Below are 27,437 nucleotides of genomic sequence, written 5' to 3'. Positions count from 1 at the left end.
GTTTTTAATCCAAACATATCATATCTATATGTTTTTGGAATCAGGAACCGACAAGGCATAAGGTGAAAGTGTTTTTAAATTGATTTCGACAAATTAATTTTGATAATAATTTTTATATATTTAATTTTCAGAGCTTGTTTTTAATCCAAATATAACATATTTATATGTTTTTGGAATCAGCAAATGATGGAGAATAAGATGAACGTAAATTTTAACGTAAAAAACATATTTTTTTTTACAATTTTCAGAGTTTTAATGACCAAAGTCATTAATTAATTTTTAAGCCACCAAGCTGAAATGCAATACTGAAGTCTGGGCTTCGTCGAAGATTACTTGACCAAAATTTCAACCAATTTGGTTGAAAAATGAGGGCGGGACAGTGCCGCCTCAACTTTCACGAAAAGCCGGATATGACGTCATCAAAGACATTTATCCAAAAAATGAAAAAAACATATGGGGATATCAAACCCAGGAACTCTCATGTCAAATTTCATAAAGATCGGTCCAGTAGTTTAGTCTGAATCGCTCTACACACACACACACACAGACGCACGCACATACACCACGACCCTCGTCTCGATTCCCCCCTCTATGTTAAAACATTTAGTCAAAACTTGACTAAATGTAAAAAGAAAAAAACATCTGGGGATATCATTCCCAGGAACTCTCATGTAAAGTTTCATAAAGATCGGTCCAGTAGTTTGAATCGCTCTACACACACGCACGCACGCACACACACACATACACCACGACCCTCGTTTCGATTCCCCCTTTATGTTAAAACATTTAGTCAAAACTTGACTAAATGTAAAAAGAAGGAAAAAAACCCAACAACAACATTTTCCATTCGTAAGAAATCTTCATCTCTGACTTTTTGCCATTAAGATCTTGAGCATTCGCTCTTCCCTTTCTGTGCGGCGTCGTTCGAGCAACGTCCCAAGGACGTGAAGCAGCGGTTTCAATGTCCAGTTGAGCGGCATCACCATCACCTGCACTGCAGCCACAACATCGTCCGACATATACATCCCAGAGGCAGCAAGATGGCTCCCGTGGCCAATGACCAGCCACAGAATGACGTCACACACCACTAACATCATCACACGACGGGAGGTGCTGAGCTCCTTGGTTTTGCCGGGAGCGTGGACAAACGCAAGAGCGTGTCTGCGAAGATGGACATAAATCAACATCTGCCCGAGCACAACCACCCAGGAGAGAGCTACGTTGAACACGCTGAACATCCCGAAAACGAAAGCTTCGCCACGGCTTTCTTCAACGCTGAGCAGTAAGGGTGAGCACAGAGGCGTTTGCTGAAACCATTTCAAGTCAGACGACAAGGGCAGCAGGGCGGCCGCAGTACTTCCAACCCATGTTATGACGACTGCTACCTTGGCCGACTTGGCTGAGAAATGCCAAGATGTATATGGACACCAGAGAACAAGGACGCGATCTATGGTGATGAGACACACCAGCAACAGGGATAATTCTGAAGACAGAAGCCACAGCAAGCCGGCAGATGTACACAGGGCACTGCCTCTCCACGTTGTGTCTTTCAGCACGTAACTCCCTTGAAACACTGCATCTGCTATGCTGATGACCGCCATGTATACAGCGTGGACACAGCCACACACAAACAGGCTGCTGACAAACAAGTTCACCGACTGCTGTCCTGAACGACCCTCTCTTGATTGCCTAGAAGTCCTGTTCAATATTATACGTGTTGCTAGCGCTGCAATATTGCCTACCAAAGACATCGAAGTTGATGTGTACCACGACACGCGATGCACGTTTGACTTGAAGAGGTCTTCACACGACGCGATCTTGTCCTGAGGAGCCTCACACTCTCTGTTCGACAGGAACCTGTCAGGAAGATTCGCTCGACAGCACAGCTTGTAATTGTCTGAACGTACTGTGCGCAGTCTGTTCAGAGGTTTCAGCATTCCAGCCGGGAAGAGGTAAAGGGGGCATCCACGAACATCCAACACACGCAGTTTTGATACGAGGTTAACACGAGCGGGGTTAGTCATGCTGTTAATGCCACAGCCTGACAAGTTCAGTGTCTGAAGGTTTGGAAATTGAGAGAGTACACGAAGATCAAAGCTGTGAATTTCTACATTTGAAAAGTCCAGCCTAGTTAGCTTGGAAGCAGACAGACCGTGTTTAGGCTGAGAAGCAAACAAAGAGGTCAAAGGATTTGCAGACAGAAACAAAGTCTCAAGTTTGGACAGGCCTACCAAGTGAACATCTGAGACGGCTCTAATCCTGTTGCCGTTGAGATCCAGACTGCGAAGGTTTTGAAGGGTAACATTTCCAAAGTCAGTCAGATCACAGTTTGCCAGGCTGAGATGGATCAAAAGAACATTCGCTGTCAGGCAAGCAGGCTTCATCCCGCTTGCTTCTGCATCCAGAAAGCGTACCTCGGGATAGCTGTGAGCCTCAAAACTTTGCCGACAAACAAAAGAACGACCGAGGCAGACACACTCCGCAGGACACGTAGAGTTACAGAACATTTCGTCGTCCAGCTGCGGACATTGGGGCCAGCCGTCACACACGTGGTCAGGGTGGAGACAGGTGTCCAGAACGCCACGACAGCGGTAGTACCCTGGACATTCACTGCTCTTCGCGCCGCAGTCTTCTTCGTCTTCTTTCTCTGGACAATCGTTGACCCCGTTGCAGCGCAGAAACACAGGGACGCAGTACCCGATGCTCGGACACTTGAAGTATGTTTGTGGACAGCTGGTTACCGTGCTGAATATCATCCTCACCATGAGGGAGCCACTGCTATCGATGGTAACGAGGGCTGGAGGCATTATGGCAGGTTTGCGTAAGATCCTTATGTTCCCTGTCTCGCAACGGTCTTCGTCCGTCTTGTCGTGGCAGTCCGCATTGCCGTCACACTTCCCCGTCACCGGAACGCACTGTTAGACACAGAACATAATGAACTCGTTTGATGTCTGCATCGGACGCAATGCAACCAAGAGATGGCTTATTCTCTCCCTCTGTGTCTATCTCTCCCTCACACTCTCTCTCTCTCTCTCTCTCTCTCTCTCTCTCTCTCTCTCTCTCTCTCTCCCTCTCTCTCTCTCTCTCTGTCATTGTCTCTGTGTCTTTGTATCTCTCTCTCTCTCTCTCTCTCTCTCTCTCTCTCTCTCTCTGTTGCTCTCTCTTTCCCTCTGTAACTGCCACAAAACAGCTGTCGGATGGTAAAGCTGAAACAAGTCAAATCTAAGACGCTAAGATGCAAAGGAAAAACACTCTGGTGAGAAACTTTTCAGAGAAATTCTAGAAACAGACAGAAGAACTGTCAGTCCTAAGAAACAAAGTGACCTGTCTCGAAAAAGAAAATGTTAGCATAAAATGCCAGTTGCAGGAAGCGCGCCGTGAGGTTAAATCAAATAAGAGCTTCTCTCAAGCAGTACAAACTGTAACTGCTGCCAATGACAATGCCACCCGGACCACACTTCCCCCTTGCCAACTCTCTGCAACAGAGAACTGTGTGCAACAAAGCCCTCCCCCTCCTCGCTATGTTGCGAGCGCTATTCCTCCCTCCCCTCCTCTCATGTATGCTGTCCCCACCACTAACTCCTTTACCGCCCTATCCGATGACAACTCCCCCAGCGAGTCCACACTCTCCCAGTCCCAGTCGGTCCACCCACTTAAGGAAAACGGAATGTGTGGACAGACAGAAACCAACATCACCCCAAGAAACATTGTCCACTCTTTCGGTTGCCGGCCAGTCATATATATATGGGCTGCCACTTGAAATTCTTTGTTTGGCTTTTCTTTTCCTTGATTTTGTTATATATAAAATATAAATCTTTCTCTCGCTGTGCTCTGGCCGTTCTGATAGCAAAAATGGGGATGGTTTTGAGAACGTCAGACTATGCTACCCTTCATTAAAAAAACTAGGCAGATGCGTTTGAGGGCAGATCTTTTTGATGAGGCCGTTGATTGTAAAACCAATTATATGACTGAAAGGGCCATTCATTCCCCTACCTTATTCAGAAAAACAGATTGGGTTTACATGAGGTGGTGTCTATACAGTGGAACATACAACACAGACACCCCCCAAAAATCAAATTTGCAAAATCAAGGCATCTGCCTAGTTTTTTTTTTATGACGGGTTGTATAGAAGAAAAACAATCATAATGAGACATCCATCTAAACTTATATTGTCAAGGGCCCCCTACGCTTTGATTCAAGCTCCTGTGATCAAGACAACCATCAGTTCAGTGTTCACCTCGACCGCCATCGCGTTCTCGCACAACAACAACAATCTGGTTGAAGTAATAAAACAAGTGAATTATATCCCCCAAAAGGTCAATGATGCCACTAGATTGTAAGCTCGGAAGTTACAACGCTGATATTTAACATTATCAAATATGCAAATAATGTATGACTACCTGATGACTCCTACACTGGAACTGCCAGGTGACATTACACGGAGGGTAAACACAGAAGTCCTCGTCGCTGTTGTCCAGGCAGTCCTGACGGTGGTCACACACAAACGTGTAGGGCACGTGGTCCGCGCCATTTGCGCACGTGAACGACGGCGGAAGTGACGTCATATTCACATCGCACGAACTGTACGACGGGAGAGCCCAGGATTCTCTGCGGCTACTGAAGCCAATGTTGTCTGCTGCAAAACAGGCGCTCGACGGGTCGCAGGCCAGAAAACTGTGCACAAGATGGCCTCGAGGACAAACTACAAACGAATCTGAATCAGTTCGGTTTTGAAGAGTTGTCCGGGCCACCTCAGTGAACTGTGGCAGAGGTGGCCTGACGGTTGTGGTCATCGTCTGTCCACTTTCAGCCATTGGCTTTTGGCACAAGGTGTAGCTCCACATGTTGAGGACTATGTAGCAGGACCCCAACCTGACAAGTCCTACCTTTTTTCCCCCAAAATCACCTTCTACAGTCATATGTCCGCACTGAAGACGGGTGATATCCTTAATGAAATCTAAGTAGTATGCTACGGTGCTGTCTTGCCATTGCATAATGTTCCTGTACCTAAAATCGCGATTGACAAAAGACATAATACTTTTCGATGTCAATTTTTTAGGCATTGAGATTATATCGTAACGTTCTGGAAAAAAATAACAAGTCGCGTAAGGCGAAATTACTACATTTAGTCAAGCTGTGGAACTCACAAAATGAAACTGAACAGACTGCATTTTTTCACAATGACCGTAGTCCGCCGCTTGTGCAAAAGGCAGTGACAGTGACGAGCCTGTACATGTTTAGCACGGTAGCGGTTGCGCTGTGCTACATAGCACGCTTTACTGTACCTCTCTTCGTTTGAACTTTCTGAGCGTGTTTTTAATCCAAACATATCATATCGATATGTTTTTGGAATCAGGAACCGACAAGGAATAAGATGAAATTATTTTTAAAACGATTTCGGAAATTTAATTTTAATCATAAATTTTATATTTTTAATTTTCAGAGCTTGTTTTTAATCGGAATATAACATACTTATATGTTTTTGGAATCAGAACATGATGAAGAATAAAATACAAGTAATTTTGGATCGTTTTATAAAAAAATAATTTTAATTACAATTTTCAGATTTTTAATGACCAAAGTCATTAATTAATTTTTAAGCCTGCATGCTCTAATGCAGTACCGAAGTCCGGCCTTTGTCGAAAATTGTTTGGCCAAAATTTCAATCAATTTGATTGAAAAATGAAGGTGTGACAGTGCCGCCTCAACTTTTACAAAAAGCCGGATATGACGTCATGAAAGACATTTATCGAAAAAAATTAAAAACACGTCTGGGGATATAATACCCAGGCACTCTCATGTAAAATTTCACAAAGATCGGTCCAGTAGTTTACTCTGAATCGCTCTCTACACACACACACGCACAGACACAGACACAGACACACACACACACACACACACACACACACACACACACACACACACACACACACACACACACACACACACACACACACACACACACACACACACACACACACACACATACACCACGACCCTCGTCTCGATTCCCCCTCTATGTTAAAACATTTAGTCAAAACTTGACTAAATGTAAAAAGAAAGATTGGCGTTAGCAAAGCAAAGGCTCAGCTTGACAGTTCCCCCCTCCTCTTGTCCCTCTGTTCACTATACCCCTCAAACCCACCCCCTCCTCTTGTCCCTCTGTTCACTATACCCCTCAAACCCACCCCCGTCCTCTTGTCCCTCTGTTCACTATACCCCTCAAACCCACCCCCGTCCTCTTGTCCCTCTGTTACTATACCCCTCAAACCCACCCCCTCCTCTTGTCCCTCTGTTCACTATACCCCTCAAACCCACCCCCTCCTCTTGTCCCTCTGTTCACTATACCCCTCAAACCCACCCCCGTCCTCTTGTCCCTCTGTTTACTATACCCCTCAAACCCACCCCCGTCCTCTTGTCCCTCTGTTCACTATACCCCTCAAACCCACCCCCGTCCTCTTGTCCCTCTGTTCACTATACCCCTCAAACCCACCCCCGTCCTCTTGTCCCTCTGTTCACTATACCCCTCAAACCCACCCCCGTCCTCTTGTCCCTCTGTTACTATACCCCTCAAACCCACACCCTCCTGTTGTCGCTCTGTTCACTATACCCCTCAAACCCACCCCCGTCCTCTTGTCCCTCTGTTCACCATACCCCTCAAACCCACCCCCGTCCTCTTGTCCCTCTGTTCACTATACCCCTCAAACCCACCCCCTCCTCTTGTCCCTCTGTTCACTATACCCCTCAAACCCACCCCCGTCCTCTTGTCCCTCTGTTACTATACCCCTCAAACCCACCCCGTCCTCTTGTCCCTCTGTTACTATACCCCTCAAACCCACCCCCGTCCTCTTGTCCCTCTGTTACTATACCCCTCAAACCCACCCCCGTCCTCTTGTCCCTCTGTTCACTATACCCCTCAAACCCACTCCCGTCCTCTTGTACCTCTGTTCACTATACCCCTCAAACCCACCCCCGTCCTCTTGTCCCTCTGTTCACTATACCCCTCAAACCCACACCCGTCCTCTTGTCCCTCTGTTCACTATACCCCTCAAACCCACACCCGTTCTCTTGTCCCTCTGTTCACTATACCCCTCAAACCCACCCCCTCCTCTTGTCCCTCTGTTCACTATACCCCTCAAACCCACCCCCGTCCTCTTGTCCCTCTGTTCACTATACACCTCAAACCCACCCCCGTCCTCTTGTCCCTCTGTTACTATACCCCTCAAACCCACCCCCGTCCTCTTGTCCCTCTGTTCACTATACCCCTCAAACCCACCCCCGTCCTCTTGTCCCTCTGTTACTATACCCCTCAAACCCACCCCCGTCCTCTTGTCCCTCTGTTCACTATACCCCTCAAACCCACCCCCGTCCTCTTGTCCCTCTGTTACTATACCCCTCAAACCCACCCCGTCCTCTTGTCCCTCTGTTACTATACACCTCAAACCCACCCCCTCCTCTTGTCCCTCTGTTCACTATACCCCTCAAACCCACCCCCTCCTCTTGTCCCTCTGTTCACTATACCCCTCAAACCCACCCCAGTCCTCTTGTCCCTCTGCTCACTATACCCCTCAAACCTACCCCCGTCCTCTTGTCCCTCTGTTCACTATACCCCTCAAACCCACCCACTCCTCTTGTCCCTCTGTTCACTATACCCCTCAAACCCACCCCCGTCCTCTTGTCCCTCTGTTCACTATACCCCTCAAACCCACACCCGTCCTCTTGTCCCTCTGTTACTATACCCCTCAAACCCACCCCCGTCCTCTTGTCCCTCTGTTCACTATACCCCTCAAACCCACCCCCGTCCTCTTGTCCCTCTGTTCACTATACCCCTCAAACCCACCCCCGTCCTCTTGTCCCTCTGTTCACTATACCCCTCAAACCCACCCCCGTCCTCTTGTCCCTCTGTTACTATACCCCTCAAACCCACCCCCGTCCTCTTGTCCCTCTGTTACTATACCCCTCAAACCCACCCCCGTCCTCTTGTGCCTTTGTTCACTATACCCCTCAAACCCACCCCCTCCTCTTGTCCCTCTGTTCACTATACCCCTCAAACCCACCCCCGTCCTCTTGTCCCTCTGTTACTATACCCCTCAAACCCACCCCCGTCCTCTTGTCCCTCTGTTCACTATACACCTCAAACCCACACCCTCCTCTTGTCCTTCTGTTCTCTATACCCCTCAAACCCACCCCCGTCCTCTTGTCCCTCTGTTCACCATACCTCTCAAACCCGCCCCCTCCTCTTGTCCTTCTGTTCACTATACCCCTCAAACCCACCCCCGTCCTCTTGTCCTTCTGTTCACTATACCCCTCAAACCCACCCCCGTCCTCTTGTGCCTTTGTTCACTATACCCCTCAAACCCACCCCCTCCTCTTGTCCCTCTGTTCACTATACCCCTCAAACCCACCCCCGTCCTCTTGTCCCTCTGCTCACTATACCCCTCAAACCCACCCCCGTCCTCTTGTCCCTCTGTTCACTATACCCCTCAAACCCACACCCTCCTCTTGTCCCTCTGTTCACTATACCCCTCAAACCCACCCCCTCCTCTTGTCCCTCTGTTCACCATACCCCTCAAACCCACACCCGTCCTCTTGTCCCTCTGTTCACTATACCCCTCAAACCCACCCCGTCCTCTTGTCCTTCTGTTCACTATACCCCTCAAACCCACCCCCTCCGGTTGTCCCTCTGTTCACTATACCTTTCAAACTCACCCCCGTCCTCTTGTCCCTCTGTTCACCATACCCCTCAAACCCACACCCGTCCTCTTGTCCCTCTGTTACTATACCCCTCAAACCCACACCCGTCCTCTTGTCCCTCTGTTACTATACCCCTCAAACCCACACCCGTCCTCTTGTCCCTCTGTTACTATACCCCTCAAACCCACACCCGTCCTCTTGTCCCTCTGTTACTATACCCCTCAAACCCACACCCGTCCTCTTGTCCCTCTGTTACTATACCCCTCAAACCCACACCCGTCCTCTTGTCCCTCTGTTACTATACCCCTCAAACCCCCACCCGTCCTCTTGTCCCTCTGTTACTATACCCCTCAAACCCACCCCCGTCCTCTTGTCCCTCTGTTCACTATACACCTCAAACCCACACCCTCCTCTTGTCCTTCTGTTCTCTATACCCCTCAAACCCACCCCCGTCCTCTTGTCCCTCTGTTCACTATACCCCTCAAACCCACCCCCGTCCTCTTGTCCCTCTGTTCACCATACCCCTCAAACCCACCCCCGTCCTCTTGTCCTTCTGTTCACTATACCCCTCAAACCCACCCCCGTCCTCTTGTGCCTTTGTTCACTATACCCCTCAAACCCACCTCCTCCTCTTGTCCCTCTGTTCACTATACCCCTCAAACCCACCCCCGTCCTCTTGTCCCTCTGTTCACTATACCCCTCAAACCCACCCCCGTCCTCTTGTCCCTCTGTTCACTATACACCTCAAACCCACACCCTCCTCTTGTCCTTCTGTTCACTATACCCCTCAAACCCACCCCCGTCCTCTTGTCCCTCTGTTCACCATACCCCTCAAACCCGCCCCCTCCTCTTGTCCTTCTGTTCACTATACCCCTCAAACCCACACCCGTCCTCTTGTCCCTCTGTTCACTATACCCCTCAAACCCACCCCCGTCCTCTTGTCCCTCTGTTCACTATACCCCTCAAACCCACCCCCGTCCTCTTGTCCCTCTGTTCACTATACCCCTCAAACCCACCCCCGTCCTCTTGTCCCTCTGTTCACTATACCCCTCAAACCCACCCCGTCCTCTTGTCCCTCTGTTCACTATACCCCTCAAACCCACCCCCGTCCTCTTGTCCTTCTGTTCACTATACCCCTCAAACCCACCCCCGTCCTCTTGTCCCTCTGTTCACTATACCCCTCAAACCCACACCCGTCCTCTTGTCCCTCTGTTCACTATACCCCTCAAACCCACTCCCGTCCTCTTGTCCCTCTGTTCACTATGCCCCTCAAACCCACACCCGTCCTCTTGTCCCTCTGTTCACTATACCCCTCAAACCCACTCCCGTCCTCTTGTCCCTCTGTTCACTATACCCCTCAAACCCACCCCCGTCCTCTTGTCCCTCTGTTCACTATACCCCTCAAACCCACACCCGTCCTCTTGTCCCTCTGTTCATTATACCCCTCAAACCCACTCCCGTCCTCTTGTCCCTCTGTTCACTATACCCCTCAAACCCACACCCGTCCTCTTGTCCCTCTGTTCACTATACCCCTCAAACCCACACCCGTCCTCTTGTCCCTCTGTTCACTATACCCCTCAAACCCACTCCCGTCCTCTTGTCCCTCTGTTCACTATACCCCTCAAACCCACACCCGTCCTCTTGTCCCTCTGTTCACTATACCCCTCAAACCCACTCCCGTCCTCTTGTCCCTCTGTTCACTATACCCCTCAAACCCACCCCCGTCCTCTTGTCCCTTTGTTCACTATACCCCTCAAACCCACCCCCGTCCTCTTGTCCCTCTGTTCATTATACCCCTCAAACCCACCCCCGTCCTCTTGTCCCTCTGTTCACTATACCCCTCAAACCCACCCCCGTCCTCTTGTCCCTCTGTTCACTATACCCCTCAAACCCACCCCCGTCCTCTTGTCCCTCTGTTCACTATACCCCTCAAACCCACTCCCGTCCTCTTGTCCCTCTGTTCACTATACCCCTCAAACCCACACCCGTCCTCTTGTCCCTCTGTTCACTATACCCCTCAAACCCACTCCCGTCCTCTTGTCCCTCTGTTCACTATACCCCTCAAACCCACCCCCGTCCTCTTGTCCCTTTGTTCACTATACCCCTCAAACCCACCCCCGTCCTCTTGTCCCTCTGTTCACTATACCCCTCAAACCCACCCCCGTCCTCTTGTCCCTCTGTTCACTATACCCCTCAAACCCACCCCCGTCCTCTTGTCCCTTTGTTCACTATACCCCTCAAACCCACCCCCGTCCTCTTGTCCCTCTGTTCACTATACCCCTCAAACCCACCCCCGTCCTCTTGTCCCTCTGTTCACTATACCCCTCAAACCCACACCCGTCCTCTTGTCCCTCTGTTCACTATACCCCTCAAACCCACACCCTCCTCTTGTACCTCTGTTCACTATACCCCTCAAACCCACCCCCGTCCTCTTGTCCCTCTGTTCACTATACCCCTCAAACCAACCCCCGTCCTCTTGTCCCTCTGTTCTCTATACCCCTCAAACCCACCCCCGTCCTCTTGTCCCTCTGTTCACTATACCCCTCAAACCCACCCCCGTCCTCTTGTCCCTCTGTTCACTATACCCCTCAAACCCACCCCCGTCCTCTTGTCCCTCTGTTCACTATACCCCTCAAACCCACCCCCGTCCTCTTGTCCCTCTGTTCACTATACCCCTCAAACCCACACCCGTCCTCTTGTCCCTCTGTTCACTATACCCCTCAAACCCACCCCGTCCTCTTGTCCCTCTGTTCACTATACCCCTCAAACCCACCCCCGTCCTCTTGTCCCTCTGTTCACTATACCCCTCAAACCCACCCCCGTCCTCTTGTCCCTCTGTTCACTATACCCCTCAAACCCACCCCCGTCCTCTTGTCCCTCTGTTCACTATACCCCTCAAACCCGCCCCCTCCTCTTGTCCTTCTGTTCACTATACCCCTCAAACCCACCCCCTCCTCTTGTCCCTCTGTTCCCCACCCACCCCATCCCGCCCCACCTCACCCCCTACCTAGTGCCTAAAATAACGTGTATATATATTTTCTGCGCTTTGTGTCAGCACTGTTTGTGTGTGTGTAAATAGTATTGTTGACACGTTTTTATACAGTAGCCTTATGTGGTTCTTGTGCCTAGGCTGTGTATTGGATTGTCATCGTTGTATGCCTGCATCACTAGTTGTCAGTAATTATTACATGTGCTGATTGTTCTCTTTGCCTGCGCGCGTATAGTATGTTGGTTATGATTGGTCATAGTATGTTTGTTTATGTTTGGTCGTTATCTTTGCCTGTGCGTGTATTGTATGTTTGGTCGTTTTCTTTGCCTGTGCGTGTATTGTATGTTTGGTCGTTATCTTTGCCTGTGCGTGTATTGTATGTTTGGTCGTTATCTTTGCCTGTGCGTGTATTGTATGTTTGGTCGTTATCTTTGCCTGTGCGTGTATTGTATGTTTGGTCGTTATCTTTGCCTGTGCGTGTATTGTATGTTTGGTCGTTATCTTTGCCTGTGCGTGTATTGTATGTTTGGTCGTTATCTTTGCCTGTGCGTGTATTGTATGTTTGGTCGTTATCTTTGCCTGTGCGTGTATTGTATGTTTGGTCGTTATCTTTGCCTGTGCGTGTATTGTATGTTGGGGTTTTTTTTTTTTTTTTTTTTTTTTTTTTTTCTTCTTTTTTTTTGAACCTCAGTTACAATATGACTCGCTACGAGTATGATACTGTGAGCGAAGCTGAACAGTTTAAACGTAAACAGAATGGGTTATAAATAATAATAATATCATTCTTTCGTTTAACATGGACAATCTTCGAAAATGTACAATATTTTCAATCAATTATAATTTAGCTATAATTCTCTCCGTCAACTGGCATTTGCACACTTTCTCTCTTTCTCTATCCTCTCTCCCCATCCTCTCTCTCCCTCCCCTCCCCTCTCTCCCTCTCTCTATCTTTAATCGTCCTCTCTCTCTCTCTCTCTCCCCCTCTCCCCTTCTCTGTCTCTCTCACCCTCCCTGCCACTCTCTCTCTCTCTCTCTCTCTGATACTGTGAGCGATGCTGAACAGTTTAAACATAAACCCTACCATTCTCTCTCTCTCTCTCTGATACTGTGAGCTATGCTGAACAGTTTAAACATAAACAGATAGGGTTATAAATAGCAATAATATCATTCTTTCGTTTAACATGGACAATCTTCGAAAATCTCTCTTTCTCGCTCACTCTCTCCCACCCCTCCCTCCGCTCTTTCTCTACCTCTCTCTCTCTCTCGCACCCTCCCCTTGCCCCCTCTCTCTCTCTCTTCCTCTCTCAATCTCTCTCTCTCTCCCTCTCTCTCTCTCTCCCTCTCCCTCTCTCTCTCTCCCTCCCTCACTCTCCCTTCCTCACTCTCTCTCTCTCTATTACCATGCTTGTGTTTAAATGAATTAATAATAATGATATATTTTGCTGTTCGTCATAATTGTTTTCATCATTGGTTCACCTTAGTTAATACATTGACATTTGCAACGAGTCATTTACAATAGCATGATAGTACTGGGTTTCTCAGTCAAAAAGCCGAATGGAGAGCTCTCTTTCAAATATACAATTTGGGTCAAAGCCTTCTCCGTATTTGTATATACTTATTGACATGTTTGCAACAAGCAGAATAAAGTTAATATTTCTTATAGTTTGGTCCTGTTGCTTGTTCGGTTGGAAACCAAATAAAACGTCAGTTTCTTTTAATTTTATCTGTGAACCTGTTTTTATATAAATTTGCTTTTCTACGTTCTTCCAAAAAAGTGATATTCTTGGACATTTAAAGAAAAAATGTTCAATGAAATCAATATCTCCACACAGACTACAGCGATTGTTTTCACGTTTTTTCATTTTGTGTAGTAAGATATTAGTGGGGTAGATATTATGCAATATCTTCCAGTGAAGTAGCCTTAGTCGCTCTTCCTTGGTGCACTTGTTTGCTATCATCCAATTATTTCCTTCTATTTTATAGTTATATTTATTCATCCAAAAATGTATTGAGCAAGGAGTATTTGCTTTTTGTTTGGTAAGTAGTGATCTAAATTTTTTGGGAGTCCAGTTTTAAAGAGATTGAGGTTCTAGAGAGACAGTCGCTTCTTGAGTTTGGTTATTGTCAGCTCGCATTGATTGCGCAATGAGCGCGGTTCGCATTGCATTATAATCAAACAGCAGAGCAGGGTAGTCCCCGATTTTTTCTGCAATACGTGCAAGTGGTAATAATCCCTCGTCTGTCCATATATCTTGGACGTAATTTATGTATGCATTTGTCCATCTCTTGAAGAACAGAGGTCTGTTTCTGTACATTATCTCTTTGCTATTCCAGAGACAGGTATATTTGAATTCAGTATTGGACAGGTATATATTTCTGAATTCAAGCCATTTAATTAGACATGATTTCCAGAATTTAGATTTGACTTTTTCGAGTCCTAAAAATGTTTTTGGATTGGCAGTAGCATTGAGGCAGCAAAGGTTTGTTCCAACTTCATTAAAGATGTAGGTTGGTATTAATTTCCATTTGGCAGATGTGTCTATTTTTAACTGAGTTATCCATGTCATCATAAAGGAGGCTTGCATATCTATTATGTTTATCATATTACAACCTCCATTCTCCCCTACGTTGCACATTACACATCTTTTTACCTTTTCAAAGGCTCGCGTATTTGTGTACTTCTTTTTCCATAAAAATCGAAATAAGATTGTATTTACTTTCTGTAGGATAGTGGCTGGAGCACTTAAAGCTTGCATTGGGTATACAAATTGTGAAATCAAGAAACTTTTTACAATACATAATTTGCCTGTGATACTAAGGTTTCTTTTAGACCATATGCTTATTATTCTTTCTATTTTTTCGATTCTTACCGACCAATTCTCATTTATGTCTGATGCAGTGACATCATTTTTAAAGATTATACCTAAAATCTTTAGTTGTTTTTTCCATTTTAAGTCACAGAGATGTTCTCTGCTGTCCTTTTGAGATCCTAGCCACATTGCTTCCGTTTTGTTTTTATTAATTTTTAGTTGTGATATTTTCGTGAAATCAGTGACAAGCTTCATTGCATTTTCCAGATCTTGTTTTCCTTGTAATAGCATGCTAATGTCGTCAGCGTACATTGCTAATTTTATCATATCAATTGAGTTGTTAGTCTCTATCTGGGAGCGAGGTAATCGAAGTCCGTGTATGCTTGGATCGTTTCTAATCTTTATTGCAAGAATTTCCAGTCCGAGAATGAAGGCCATTGGCGAAAACGGGCAGCCTTGGCGAATTCCTGTCTCAATCGGGAATGGTTCGGAAATCCAGCCAAGGTAGTTAATACTACTTTCGGTCTCATTTGTGAGAACTTTAACCCAATGCGTAAAATTCTCGCCAAATCCGAATTTTCTGAAGGCCCATAGCATGAATTCCTTGGAGATAGAGTCAAATGCACGTGTATAATCTAGGGCCAATAAAATACCGGCTTTATTTTCATTATTCATATGTTCAATTACGTCATCTATTAATCGGATAATATTACTAGCTTTTCTACCCTTAATGAATCCCACTTGATCGTCTGAGATCAAATCACTTACAAGAAAAATGTTCATTCAAAATGAACAGCGTCGATGCAATGTCCACCAAAGATTTATTTTGGGAAGTGTTAAAAGGTTAGGGTCAAAAGTCAATGAATTGCATGTTGTGCTGGATATATAAATTGTTTATTTCAGTCAATGCTTGCTATGAATTGATCAAACAGCCACAAGAAAAAACAAGTCGCGTAAGGCGAAATTACTACATTTAGTCAAGCTGTGGAACTCACAGAATGAAACTGAACGTAGTCCGCCGCTAGTGCAAAAGGCAGTGAAAGTGACGAGCCTGTTTGGGGCGGTAACGGTTGCGCTGTGCTTCATAGCACGCTTTACTGTACCTCTCTTCGTTTTAACTTTCTGAGCGTGTTTTTAATCCAAACATATCATATCTATATGTTTTTGGAATCAGGAACCGACAAGGAATAAGATGAAATAGTTTTTAAAACGATTTCGGAAATTTAATTTTGATCATAATTTTTATATTTTTAATTTTCAGAGCTTGTTTTTAATCCAAATATAACATATTTATATGTTTTTGGAATCAGAAAAGGATGAAGAATAAGATGAACGTAAATTTGGATCGTTTTATAATTTATTTATTTTTTTACAATTTTCAGATTTTTAATGACCAAAGTCATTAATTAATTTTACCAAACTGAAATGCAATACGGAAGTCCGGCCTTCGTCGAAGATTGCTTGGCCAAAATTTCAATCAATTTTATTGAAAAATGAGGGTGTGACAGTGCAGCCTCAACTTGTACAAAAAAGACGTTTATAAAAAAAAAACCAAAAAAAAAACGTCCTGGAATATCATTCCCAGGAAGTCTCATGTCAAATTTCATAAAGATCGGTCCAGTAGTTTAGTCTGAATCGTTCTACACACACACACACAGACAGACACACACACACACACACACACACACACACACACACACACACACACACGCACATACACCAAGACCCTCGTCTCGATTCCCCCCTCTATGTTAAGACATTTAGTAAAAACTTTTTAATTAAAAAATAGAGCTTGTTTGAAACAGGTAGAAAGGAAGAGTTGATATTGCAATATCTGTACGTGGGAATGTGGTGAAAAAGAGTGCTAAAAGTAGTAAGTCGGCCTCAGATCCATTTCAAATATTTATTGCAGAAAAACAAAATACAAATTAAAAACAAAACCACAGAACCATTACCAGGTGTCATAGGAATGTTTGAAAACAATAGTTTTAATTTTACACTGTAAATACAGGAATCAGAATTAAACACCTCAAATTGGCACATGCATAATGAATCACCTGGAATTGCAACAGGGAGATACTTAAGTAATTGGAAACAAACACTTGAAATTGACAGAAACAATTGAAAATATATTACTGACATGAGCGTAGGGGCCTACAATATTTTAATGGAAGTGCATTTTTAGCACGAAGCATCCGCAGGAGGATGCACTAACAATTACACAGTGCCACAAAATGTGTACGGACATTTCACAACCGTGCATTATTAGCACAGAACACATACATGGGGGCGCACAAAACATTATTGTACCATGATGATGATCGGGATTGTTGAAGATCTTTTCTTGTGCAAGGCGCCCCTGTATGACCGCAACTGATCCAACCGGCCGCATCTGAACAAACGACGTCGAAACGGCGCGAAACACGTCCTCTCGGTTGGTCTCGGATTGACTCGGCTCCTCTCGGTCTTTTTTTTTTGTGTGTCTTTTTATATTTAGTCAAGTTTTGACTAAATATTTTAACATCGAGGGGGAATCGAAACGAGGGTCAGGGCCGGACTACCGGGGGGGTTATGGGGGTTGCGCAACCCCCCCCCCCTAGCCTAAACATGTACCTTACTTATTTAATTTTTTTTGTATTATTGCTTATTTTATGCCGTTTCATGCAAGGAGCGACCATTTTCCTATCTCATAATATGACCTACTCATCAGCTTCAGGGGGCTTCGCCCCCTGACCCCCACAACGAGGGGGGGGGGGGGTTCTAGGGTTTCCGGACCCCCCCCCAGCCAAAAAATAAAAATATTGAATGAGGTATGCATTTCTTTATTTTACATTGAGTTTCAATTTTTGAGGTATTAATCAGTGACAAAATCTGCTGCCTGAAACTGGTAATGATCATCCTCAGAATGCACCAGATTGCACCATTTTGCATCCTTTTTTTCAAAATTTTCCGGGGGGGCATGCCCCCGGACCCCCCTAGCAAGCTAGGCGCTTCGCGCCGTCGGCTCGGCGCTTTGCGCCTTCACACCCATATCTTCACAATATACTTTTGAAAAAAAACACCCATAAACTGAACTGATCCGCCCCTGCCGCCAGGGGGGACATCCCCCTGGGCCACCACTGGCAACCCCCCCCTCCTCTTCGCCTAGTCCGGCCCTGAGGGTCGTGGTGTATGTGCGTGTGTGTGTCTGTGTGTCTGTGTGTGTGTGTGTGTGTGTGTGTGTGTAGAGCGATTCAGACTAAACTACTGGACCGATCTTTATGAAATTTGACATGAGAGTTCCTGGGTATGAAATCCCCGAACGTTTTTTTCATTTTTTTGATAAATGTCTTTGATGACGTCATATCCGGCTTTTCGTGAAAGTTGAGGCGGCACTGTCACGCCCTCATTTTTAAACCAAATTGGTTGAAATTTTGGTCAAGTAATCTTCGACGAAGCCCGGACTTCGGTATTGCATTTCAGCTTGGTGGCTTAAAAATTAATTAATGACTTTGGTCATTAAAAATCTGAAAATTGTAAAAAAAAATAAAAATTTATAAAACGATCCAAATTTACGTTTATCTTATTCTCCATTATTTGCTGATTCCAAAAACATATAAATATGTTATATTTGGATTAAAAACAAGCTCTGAAAATTAAATATATAAAAATTATTATCAAAATTAAATTGTCCAAATCAATTTAAAAACACTTTCATCTTATTCCTTGTCGGTTCCTGATTCCAAAAACATATAGATATGATATGTTTGGATTAAAAACACGCTCAGAAAGTTAAAACAAAGACAGGTACAGAAAAGCGTGCTATCCTTCTTAGCGCAACTACTACCCCGCTCTTCTTGTCAATTTCACTGCCTTTGACATGAGCGCTGGACTGACGATGCTACGAGTATACGGTCTTGCTGAAAAATGGCATTGCGTTCAGTTTCATTCTGTGGGTTCGACAGCTACTTGACTAAATATTGTATTTTCGCCTTACGCGACTTGTTTTCTTTTCCTTATGGTCGGAGTGGTATATTTATGTACATCTTAGACTAAAAAAAACACCCGAAAGCTGTGTTTAATCGTTTCGCGTAAATTGTACATTTTTTTCAGCTTTGAAATTGTTTTGGCTTGGAGAGTCAGCGCGCTTTGGCTTGGAGACTATTTCTCCACAGGCACGTTCTTCCCAACCACAGATACCAGCGTCGTCCGCGACGCTGGAATAACATTCGACATCCTGAGCGCAAGGCATTTTGCTAATAATTTATAGTCTGTATTTGTAAGGGAGATGGGTCTCCAGTTACACAAGTTATCTCTTGTGAGGTCTTTTCCTTTATGGATTAAGGTTATAATAGCTCTTTTTTGTGAGGGAGACATTTCTCCTACATGAAAGGATCTTTGAATCGAGCCTACTAGTAGCTCTCTTATTCTCGACCAAAAGAATTTAATAAAACTTGTAGTCACTCCGTCACATCCCGGTGAAGAACCATTTTTCATTCTTTTTAACGCTTTAAGAAGTTCTTGTTCAGTTACTGGGTTTTCTAACGCTTCAGTTTGTTCTCGTGTCAGTTGTGGGATATCAGCTTCTCCTAAAAAAGTATTAGCCTGTGCCTCTGAGAAATCATCGGTTTTCTTAAAAACGTTTTTGTAGAATTTAACTTGTTCTTGTAGGATATCGCTTTGGGCGGTGACTGTGTTACCTTCTGCAGTTTGCAGTTTATCCATGATCTTCATGTTGGCTCGCATTTTTTCAAGCCCAAGAAAATATCTTGTGTTCTTTTCTCCTTCAGCAATATATTTTTCCTTTGATCGCTTTTGGGCGCTTTTTGCCTCATTTAATTCGTGGAGTTCTAGATTTTGTTTAACTTGGCCTCTGTGAGTCATAAGGTGTACATCATAAGGGTTGGAAGCCAGTTTTTTGTCCGTTTCATTAAGCTCTTTCGTAAGCAGGGAGCGTTCGGAAATTAATTTTCTTTTCTTTTCTTTACCATAAGCAATACAAAATTCTCTGATTTTAATTTTACATAGGTCCCATCTTATTTGCGGATCCATATTATCGGTTTCGATAACATAGTTCTCAATTAAACTGTTCATTTTTATAACAAAATCAGGGTCATTAAGATGATTGTCGTTGAATTTCCAAAAGGAGGGTCCTCTTTCTACTGGGGAGATGCAGTACTTCAGTCGAATTAGTCGGTGATCGGTGTGTGCCATCGAGATATTTTCACACTCATAACATTTATTTAGAGCAAAGTCGGAGGCAAGCATATAATCTAATCTCCTTGCTATAAATGGAAATTTTGTTGACCATGTGAAATCTTTCTCTTCTGCGTGTGAAAGTCTCCAGACATCATTTAAATTGGAATCAATTACCGTCTTATTAAATAGCTCAACGTCTTTAGCATTATGTTTTCTACCACTAATAATATCTAAATTATTAGCCAGCACACAGTTGAAATCCCCGCAGATTATCTCGTTATTAGAGTTTTCTTTACAAATATAGACATCACGAAAAAATGCAGCTTTTTCATCTTCAGCATTAGGACCATATACATTAACAATGTGCAAATTATTCTCCTCCAGATGAACTTCAATCGCAACAATGCGTTGAGTGCTCAGGGTGCAGTTCACTTCATATGGAAAATGTTTACGTACGAAAATCACTTGTCCTTTACTGTGGTTAGTAGCCGTACTGTAAAATATTTTCCCTCCCCATTCCAGTTTGTTGGTTATGTTTGGTCGGTTTCTTTGCCTGTGCGTGTATAGTATGCTTGGTCGATGTATGTATTGTAAAGCGCTAAGAGTAGACATTTTCACTATACCCCTCAAACCCACACCCTCCTCTTGTCTCTCTGTTCACTATACCCTTCAAACCCACCCCCTCCTCTTGTCCCTCTGTTCACTATACACCTCAAACCCACCCCCTCCTCTAGTTCCTTTGTTCACTATACCCCTCAAACCCACCCCCTCAGCTTGTCCCTCTGTTCACTATACCCCTCAAACCCACACCCTCCTCTTGTCCCTCTGTTTACTATACACCTCAAACCCACCCCCGTCCTCTTGTCCCTCTGTTCACTATACCCTCAAACCCACACCCTCCTCTTGTCGCTCTGTTCACTATACACCTCAAACCCACCCCCTCCTCTTGTGCCTTTGTTCACTATACCCCTCAAACCCACACCCTCCTCTTGTCCCTCTGTTCACTATACCCCTCAAACTCACCCCCTCCTTTTGTCCCTCTGTTCACTATACCCCTCAAACCCATCCCCTCCTCTTGTCCCTCTGTTCACTATACCCCTCAAACCCACACCCTCCTCTTGTCCCTCTGTTCACTATACCCCTCAAACCCACACCCTCCTCTTGTCCCTCTGTTCACTATACCCTTCAAACCCACCCCCTCCTCTTGTCCCTCTGTTCACTATACCCCTCAAACCCACACCCTCCTCTTGTCGCTCTGTTCACTATACACCTCAAACCCACCCCCTCCTCTTGTGCCTTTGTTCACTATACCCCTCAAACCCACACCCTCCTCTTGTCCCTCTGTTCACTATACCCCTCAAACCCACACCCTCCTCTTGTCCCTCTGTTCACTATACCCCTCAAACCCACACCCTCCTCTTGTCCCTCTGTTCACCATACCCCTCAAACCCACACCCTCCTCTTGTCCCTCTGTTCACCATACCCCTCAAACCCACACCCTCCTCTTGTCCCTCTGTTCACTATACCCCTCAAACCCACACCCGTCCTCTTGTCCCTCTGTTCACCATACCCCTCAAACCCACACCCTCCTCTTGTCCTTCTGTTCACTATACCCCTCAAACCCACACCCTCCTCTTGTCCCTCTGTTCACTATACCCCTCAAACCCACACCCGTCCTCTTGTCCCTCTGTTCACCATACCCCTCAAACCCACACCCTCCTCTTGTCCTTCTGTTCACTATACCCCTCAAACCCACACCCTCCTCTTGTCCCTCTGTTAATTACTATACCCCTCAAACCCACACCCTCCTGTTGTCCCTCTGTTCACTATACCCCTCAAACCCACCCCCTCTTTACATTTAGTCAAGTTTTGACTAAATGTTTTAACGTAGAGGGGGAATCGAGACGAGGGTCGCTGTGTTTGTGTGTGTGTGTGTGTGTGTGTGTGTGTGTGTGTGTGTGTGTGTGTGTGTGTGTGTGTGTGCGTGCGTGCGTGTAGAGCGATTCAGACCAAACTACTGGACCGATCTTTATGACATTTTACACGAGAGTTCCTGAGAATGATATTCTTGAACGTTTTTGTTTTTTTGATAAATACCTTTGATGACGTCATATCCGGCTTTTTGTAAAAGTTGAGGCGGCACTGCAACACCCTCATTTTTAAATCAAATTGATTGAAATTTTGAGCAATCAATCTTCAACGAAGGCCAGACTTCAGTATAGCATTTCAGCTTGGAGGCTCAAACATTAATTAATGACTTTGGTCATTAAAAATCTGAAAAATTGTAAAAAAAAAAAAAAAAAATTATAAAACGATCCAAATTTACGTTCATCTTAATCTTCACCATTTTGTGATTCTAAAAACATATAAATATCTTATATTTGGATTAAAAACAAGCTCTGAAAATTAAAAATATAAAACTATTATCAAAATTAAATTGTCCAAATCAATTTAAAAACACTTTCATCTTATTCCTTGTCGGTTCCTAATTCCAAAAACATATAGATATGATATGTTTGGATTAAAAACACGCTCAGAAAGTTAAAACGAAGAGTGGTACAGAAAAGCGTGCTATCCTTCTCAGCGCAACTACTACCCCGCTCTTCTTGTCAATTTCACTGCCTTTGTCATGAGCGGTGGACTGACGATGCTACGAGTATACGGTCTTGCTGAAAAATTGCATTGCGTTCTGTGAGTTTGACAGCTTGACTAAATGTTGTATTTTCGCCTTACGCGACTTGTTTTGTTCTCGCCCCCACTCCCCCTCTCCGCGGCTGCTGCTCAAGGACATGAATACTCCGTGAAGTACAGAAAGTCTGATGGTTTATCTGACTGACGCTCAGCGCTGCTGCAAGTTGGAGCCAGAGTGGAACTGCTGTTTGATACGGCATGATTGACTGACGCTGAGCGCTGCTGTAAGTTGGAGCCAGAGTGGAGCTGATGTTTGATACGGCATGATTGACTGACGCTGAGCGCTGCTGTAAGTTGGAGCCAGAGTGGAACTGCTGTTTGATACGGCATGAATGACTGACGCTCAGCGCTGCTGCAAGTTGGAGCCAGAGTGGAACTGCTGTTTGATACGGCATGACTGACTAACGCTCAGCGCTGCTGTAAGTTGGAGCCAGAGTGGAACTGCTGTTTGATACGGCATGAATGACTGACGCTCAGCGCTGCTGTAAGTTGGAGCCAGAGTGGAACTGCTGTTTGATACGGCATGACTGACTAACGCTCAGCGCTGCTGTAAGTTGGAGCCAGAGTGGAACTGCTGTTTGATACGGCATGAATGACTGACGCTCAGCGCTGCTACAAGTTGGAGCCAGAGTGGAACTGCTGTTTGATACGGCATGATTGACTGACGCGCTCAGCGCTGCTGCAAGTTGGAGCCAGAGTGGAACTGCTGTTTGATACGGCATGATTGACTGACGCGAAGGCTAATCATTGACTTGTTATGCAATTGTAACCCAGGGTACTTCAATGCCACTTGTACACAGAGACATAGTTTCTGGAAGCGGTCAAGCAGGACCATCAGCTTTGGCAAATTGTCGGTTTGTTTGACTGGTCTGACAGACCAAACTTTCACGTGAACAAACCGAACTCTCACGTGAACAAAGCAAACCTTCAAATGGATATTTAACGCTAACATCAAAACGGATGTCCACCATTTAGATCTCCTTGTAGACATCCTCCTCCCTCTGATCCTCCTTATCCTCATCACCATCATCACCATCATCATCATCATCATCATCATCATCATCATCATCATCATCATCATCATCATCATCATCATCATCATCATCGTCATCGTCATCGTCGTCGTCACGTCATCGTCATCCACATCATCGTCAGCATCATCAACAACATCATCATCATCATCATCATCATCATCATCATCATCATCATCATCATCGTAGTGGTCGTCGTCGTCATCAACATCATCGTCGTCGTCGTCATTCCCGTCGTCGTTGCCGTCATCGTCACCGCTTTCAGCAATATCACGACACACTTCGATCACAACATTACATGAGAGGAAGCTTGGAAGACGAGGTGGTGAGTCCCACGTAGAAATGTATCTTCTGGTACCAGTCTAAACGCAATTGCAACTTCACCGACGTCATCTTCTCTGGGTTGTTCAGCGAAGCGAGACGCCCTCCTTGAGAAGCGCACCAGGCGCTGGCGTTGTACCAGGTGTTGGAGTGAACACCTGTCGGGGAGAGAAAGAAACACCTGCCCGCCACTGCCACACCTGAGTGATCGCAGGGGGTGTAGGGACAGGAGGATTCATCTTCGCCGCCAGCGCACTCTGTCTTGAGGTTGCAGAGGAGGTGGGGTTTAAAGTCCTGGTAGACGGGTGATGAGCAGTTCCACAGACCACGGGAAACTTTCTCAGGTGCCGCGGAAATCTGAAAACAAATGTCTCTTTTCTTCCCCTCATAATAGGCAATTAAGATATGTTGTCGACTCATGTATTAACATCTTCCTAAATTGAGCCTGAAGCCGACTTCACGAAGATTGGGCCTCAATAAATCATCATATAACCATACAAGAGTAAAAGAACGCAATAACAAGTCGCGTAAGGCAAAAATACAACATTTAGTCAAGTAGCTGTCGAACTCACAGAATGAAACTGAACGCAATGCAACGCAGCAGGACCGTATATTCGTAGCATCGTCAGTCCACCGCTCACGGCAAAGGCAGTGAAATTGACAAGAAGAGCGGGGTAGTAGTTGCGCTGAGAAGGATAGCACGCTTTGCTGTAACTCTCTTCGTTTTAACTTTCTGAGCGTGTTTTTAATCCAAACATAATCATATCTATATGTTTTTGAAATCAGGAACCGACCAGGAATAAGATGAAAGTGTTTTTAAATTGATTTCGAATATTTAATTTTGATAATAATTTTTATATATTTAATTTTCAGAGCTTGTTTCTAATCCAAATATAACATATTTATAAGTTTTTGGAATCAGCAAATGATGGAAAATAAGATGAACGTAAATTTGGATCGTTTTATAAAAAAATATTTTTTTTACAATTTTCAGATTTTTAATGACCAAAGTCATTAATTAATTTTTAAGCCACCAAGCTGAAATGCAATACCAAAGTCCGGGCTTTGTCGAAGATTACTTGACCAAAATTTCAACCAATTTGGTTGAAAAATGAGGGCGTGACAGTGTCGCCTCAACTTTCACGAAAAGCCGGATATGACGTCATCAAAGACATTTATCAAAAAAATGAAAAACACGTCTGGGGATATCATACCCAGGAACTCTCATGTCAAATTTCATAAAGATCGGTCCAGTAGTTTGTCTGAATCGCTCTACACACACACACACACACACACACACACACACACACACACACACACACACACACACGCACGCACATACACCACGACCCTCGTCTCGATTACCCCCTTGGCTTAAAATGTTTACCCTTTATGTCAATAAAATGTTCTAAGTCTAAGTCTAAGCCTCTACGTTAAAACATTTAGTCAAAACTTGACTAAATGTAAAAAGCATAACAACGGGAAACAGGTTCACCGGCAAAGATCCCATTGTATATAAAATGAAACAACAGTTCCCTGATCGCTTCCTTGGCATACTGCTAAAGTTTTTTCAAGCCTGTTGGGAAAGCAACACGATTCGTAATGCCTCGAGAGAAGCGCGCGCTGGTGATAGCAATTCCAAAAGACGGAAAACCAAAGCAGCTAGCGTCTAGTTACAGGCCCATATCTCTCACACCCCATTAAGAATAGGCTAGAAAACTATTTTGAGAAACACGGAATTATCCCCACCTGCCAGGCCGGCTTCAGAAAGTCCAGGTCCTGTACATAACTTATAACATTGTTAAACTAGCCACCCACATACAAACAAAACTCGAGCAAGAAATAAAACCATGTTTGCCACCTTTTTTGACTTTAAACGTGCCTACGACTCGGTCTGGCATACCATATTGTTGGACAAATTGAAAAACTTAGGTATATCAGGAAGAATGTATAACTTCGTAAAAGAGTTTATAAACGAAAGAACGCTAGAAGTTCGAGTAGGCAGTGAAGTATCCACAGCACACACACTCCGGGTAGTGTCGTTGCCCCGACATTGTTCAGCATCATGCTGCATGACATTCACAAAGCAAGGACGGATGGAACAGTGATTTCACTGTATGCGGACGACCTGGCTCTGTGATCACACCACAAACCAAGAGAAACTCAACACAGAACCAACCAAAAGAGATATCAAAACGCAGTGGATAAAATAGTCAATTATTTGTTCACAAGCGGCTTTAAAATCAACGCCAAAAAGACAACATTAATGGTTTAGGTTGTCACAAGAAAGAAGGTTCACGTAAACTCCGTCAACAACACACCCCTCGAGCCTAAAAAACAAGTCAAATTCCTCGGCGTGACCTTCACCCTGAACCTAACATGGGGACCACATATTAAGAACCTTGTCAGCTATCCCCAAAAGCACTAAGTCTCCTCAAAGTGTTAAAACGAGAGACCTGGGCATCAAATAAAGACAGCCTGCTTCACATTATAAAAGCCATAATACGATCCCGTTTAACGTTTGGTAAAGAAGCATTCTTTGCTGCATCAAAATCGGATCTAAAATTATTGGAGAGAGCCAAAATGGCTGCACTCAAAATCATCTTTGATCTCCCAAAGCACTCCATAAACAAACTAGTGTATCAAGAGGCTGGCTGGCTGCCCCTCGATAAAGAGAAAGGACTCAAATTGGCCCAGTATGTATCAAGAGCCAGTACCATTGATAATACTGTGAACGAAGAGCTCACTGCTGATTTTGACACAATAACCTCGGCCCCTTATCAAAATCTGAAAAAAAGAAAAACTCCCAAAATATACGAAGCGACGATCCCGTATGTTCAACCCATATTTCAAGAAAGTGAGGTAAACCCAAGTAGGATGGCCCAAGTTCCCGTTCACCCTTTTCCCTTTCGGTTCAAGGAACCTACCATCATCATCCCTGATCATGATCTGGGCGTAACAAAGAAAGATAACACTCTTCTTCTTCTTGTTCTTCTTGTTCTTCTTGTTCTTCTTGTTCTTCTTGTTCTTCTTGTTCTTCTTCTTCTTCTTCTTCGTTTATGGGCTTAGACTCCCACGTTCACTCATGTTTTTAGCACGAGTGGATTTTTACGTGTATGACCGTTTTTACCCCGCCATTTAGGCAGCATGCGCCGATTTCGGGGGAAACCCTGTACTTGTCTCATCACTGGTAAGAGAAATAATTTGAAACAGTTACAGAGATCACATACAAATATTTACCGACGGCTCAAAACAAAACGATGACCATGCTGGCTGTGCTTTGGTCATACCTGACCTCAAAATAACCACAACAATTACACTGAACAAGGATGTCTCCATATTTACTGCAGAAATATACGCCATCTTAAGAGCATGCAACTATAAGAAACCGGGAAGAGTTTCAGGCAGAAATATTGTTCCTCTGTCACCAAATAACTGCTTCTGGAACAGAACTGACCCTCATGTTCATCCCCTCACACACAGGGATCAGAGGCAATGATATGGCTGACAGAGCAGCAAAAGAGGCAGTCACAGAGCAAGCAGCAACTCATGACATGACATTAACAAAGATGGAAGCCAAACACAAAATGGCCAAAGTTGCCTGGCGACACTGGGAAACAGAATTCATTTAACAAAAATGTCCAGCACAACACAAAACACAGTTGAATTGTGGTATGTCCTTTAGGTTGATGGATGCGCGCACTCCGTGTCAAAGCCTTGAAG

The 27,437-nt window shown here is 44.8% G+C and overlaps 1 protein-coding gene across 1 annotated transcript; it reads right to left on the bottom strand.

Annotated features, from left to right (window-relative positions):
* Positions 1-860: 860 nt before the first annotated feature.
* LOC138961328 (G-protein coupled receptor GRL101-like) lies at positions 861-27,177 on the bottom strand. Its single transcript, XM_070332928.1, has 5 exons — positions 27,172-27,177; positions 23,836-24,071; positions 23,492-23,651; positions 2,232-2,915; positions 861-2,057 (listed from the first exon to the last, which is right to left on the bottom strand). Exons 1-5 carry the CDS (start codon positions 27,175-27,177, stop codon positions 861-863), a joined length of 2,283 nt encoding a protein of 760 aa, XP_070189029.1.
* Between the last annotated feature and the right edge of the window lie 260 nt (positions 27,178-27,437).

Source organism: Littorina saxatilis, linkage group LG3 (assembly GCF_037325665.1).
Source record: "Littorina saxatilis isolate snail1 linkage group LG3, US_GU_Lsax_2.0, whole genome shotgun sequence".
Lineage (NCBI taxonomy): Eukaryota > Metazoa > Mollusca > Gastropoda > Littorinimorpha > Littorinidae > Littorina > Littorina saxatilis.
Note: the sequence above shows the minus strand (reverse complement) of the source record. Positions and strands in the feature narration are given on the sequence as shown.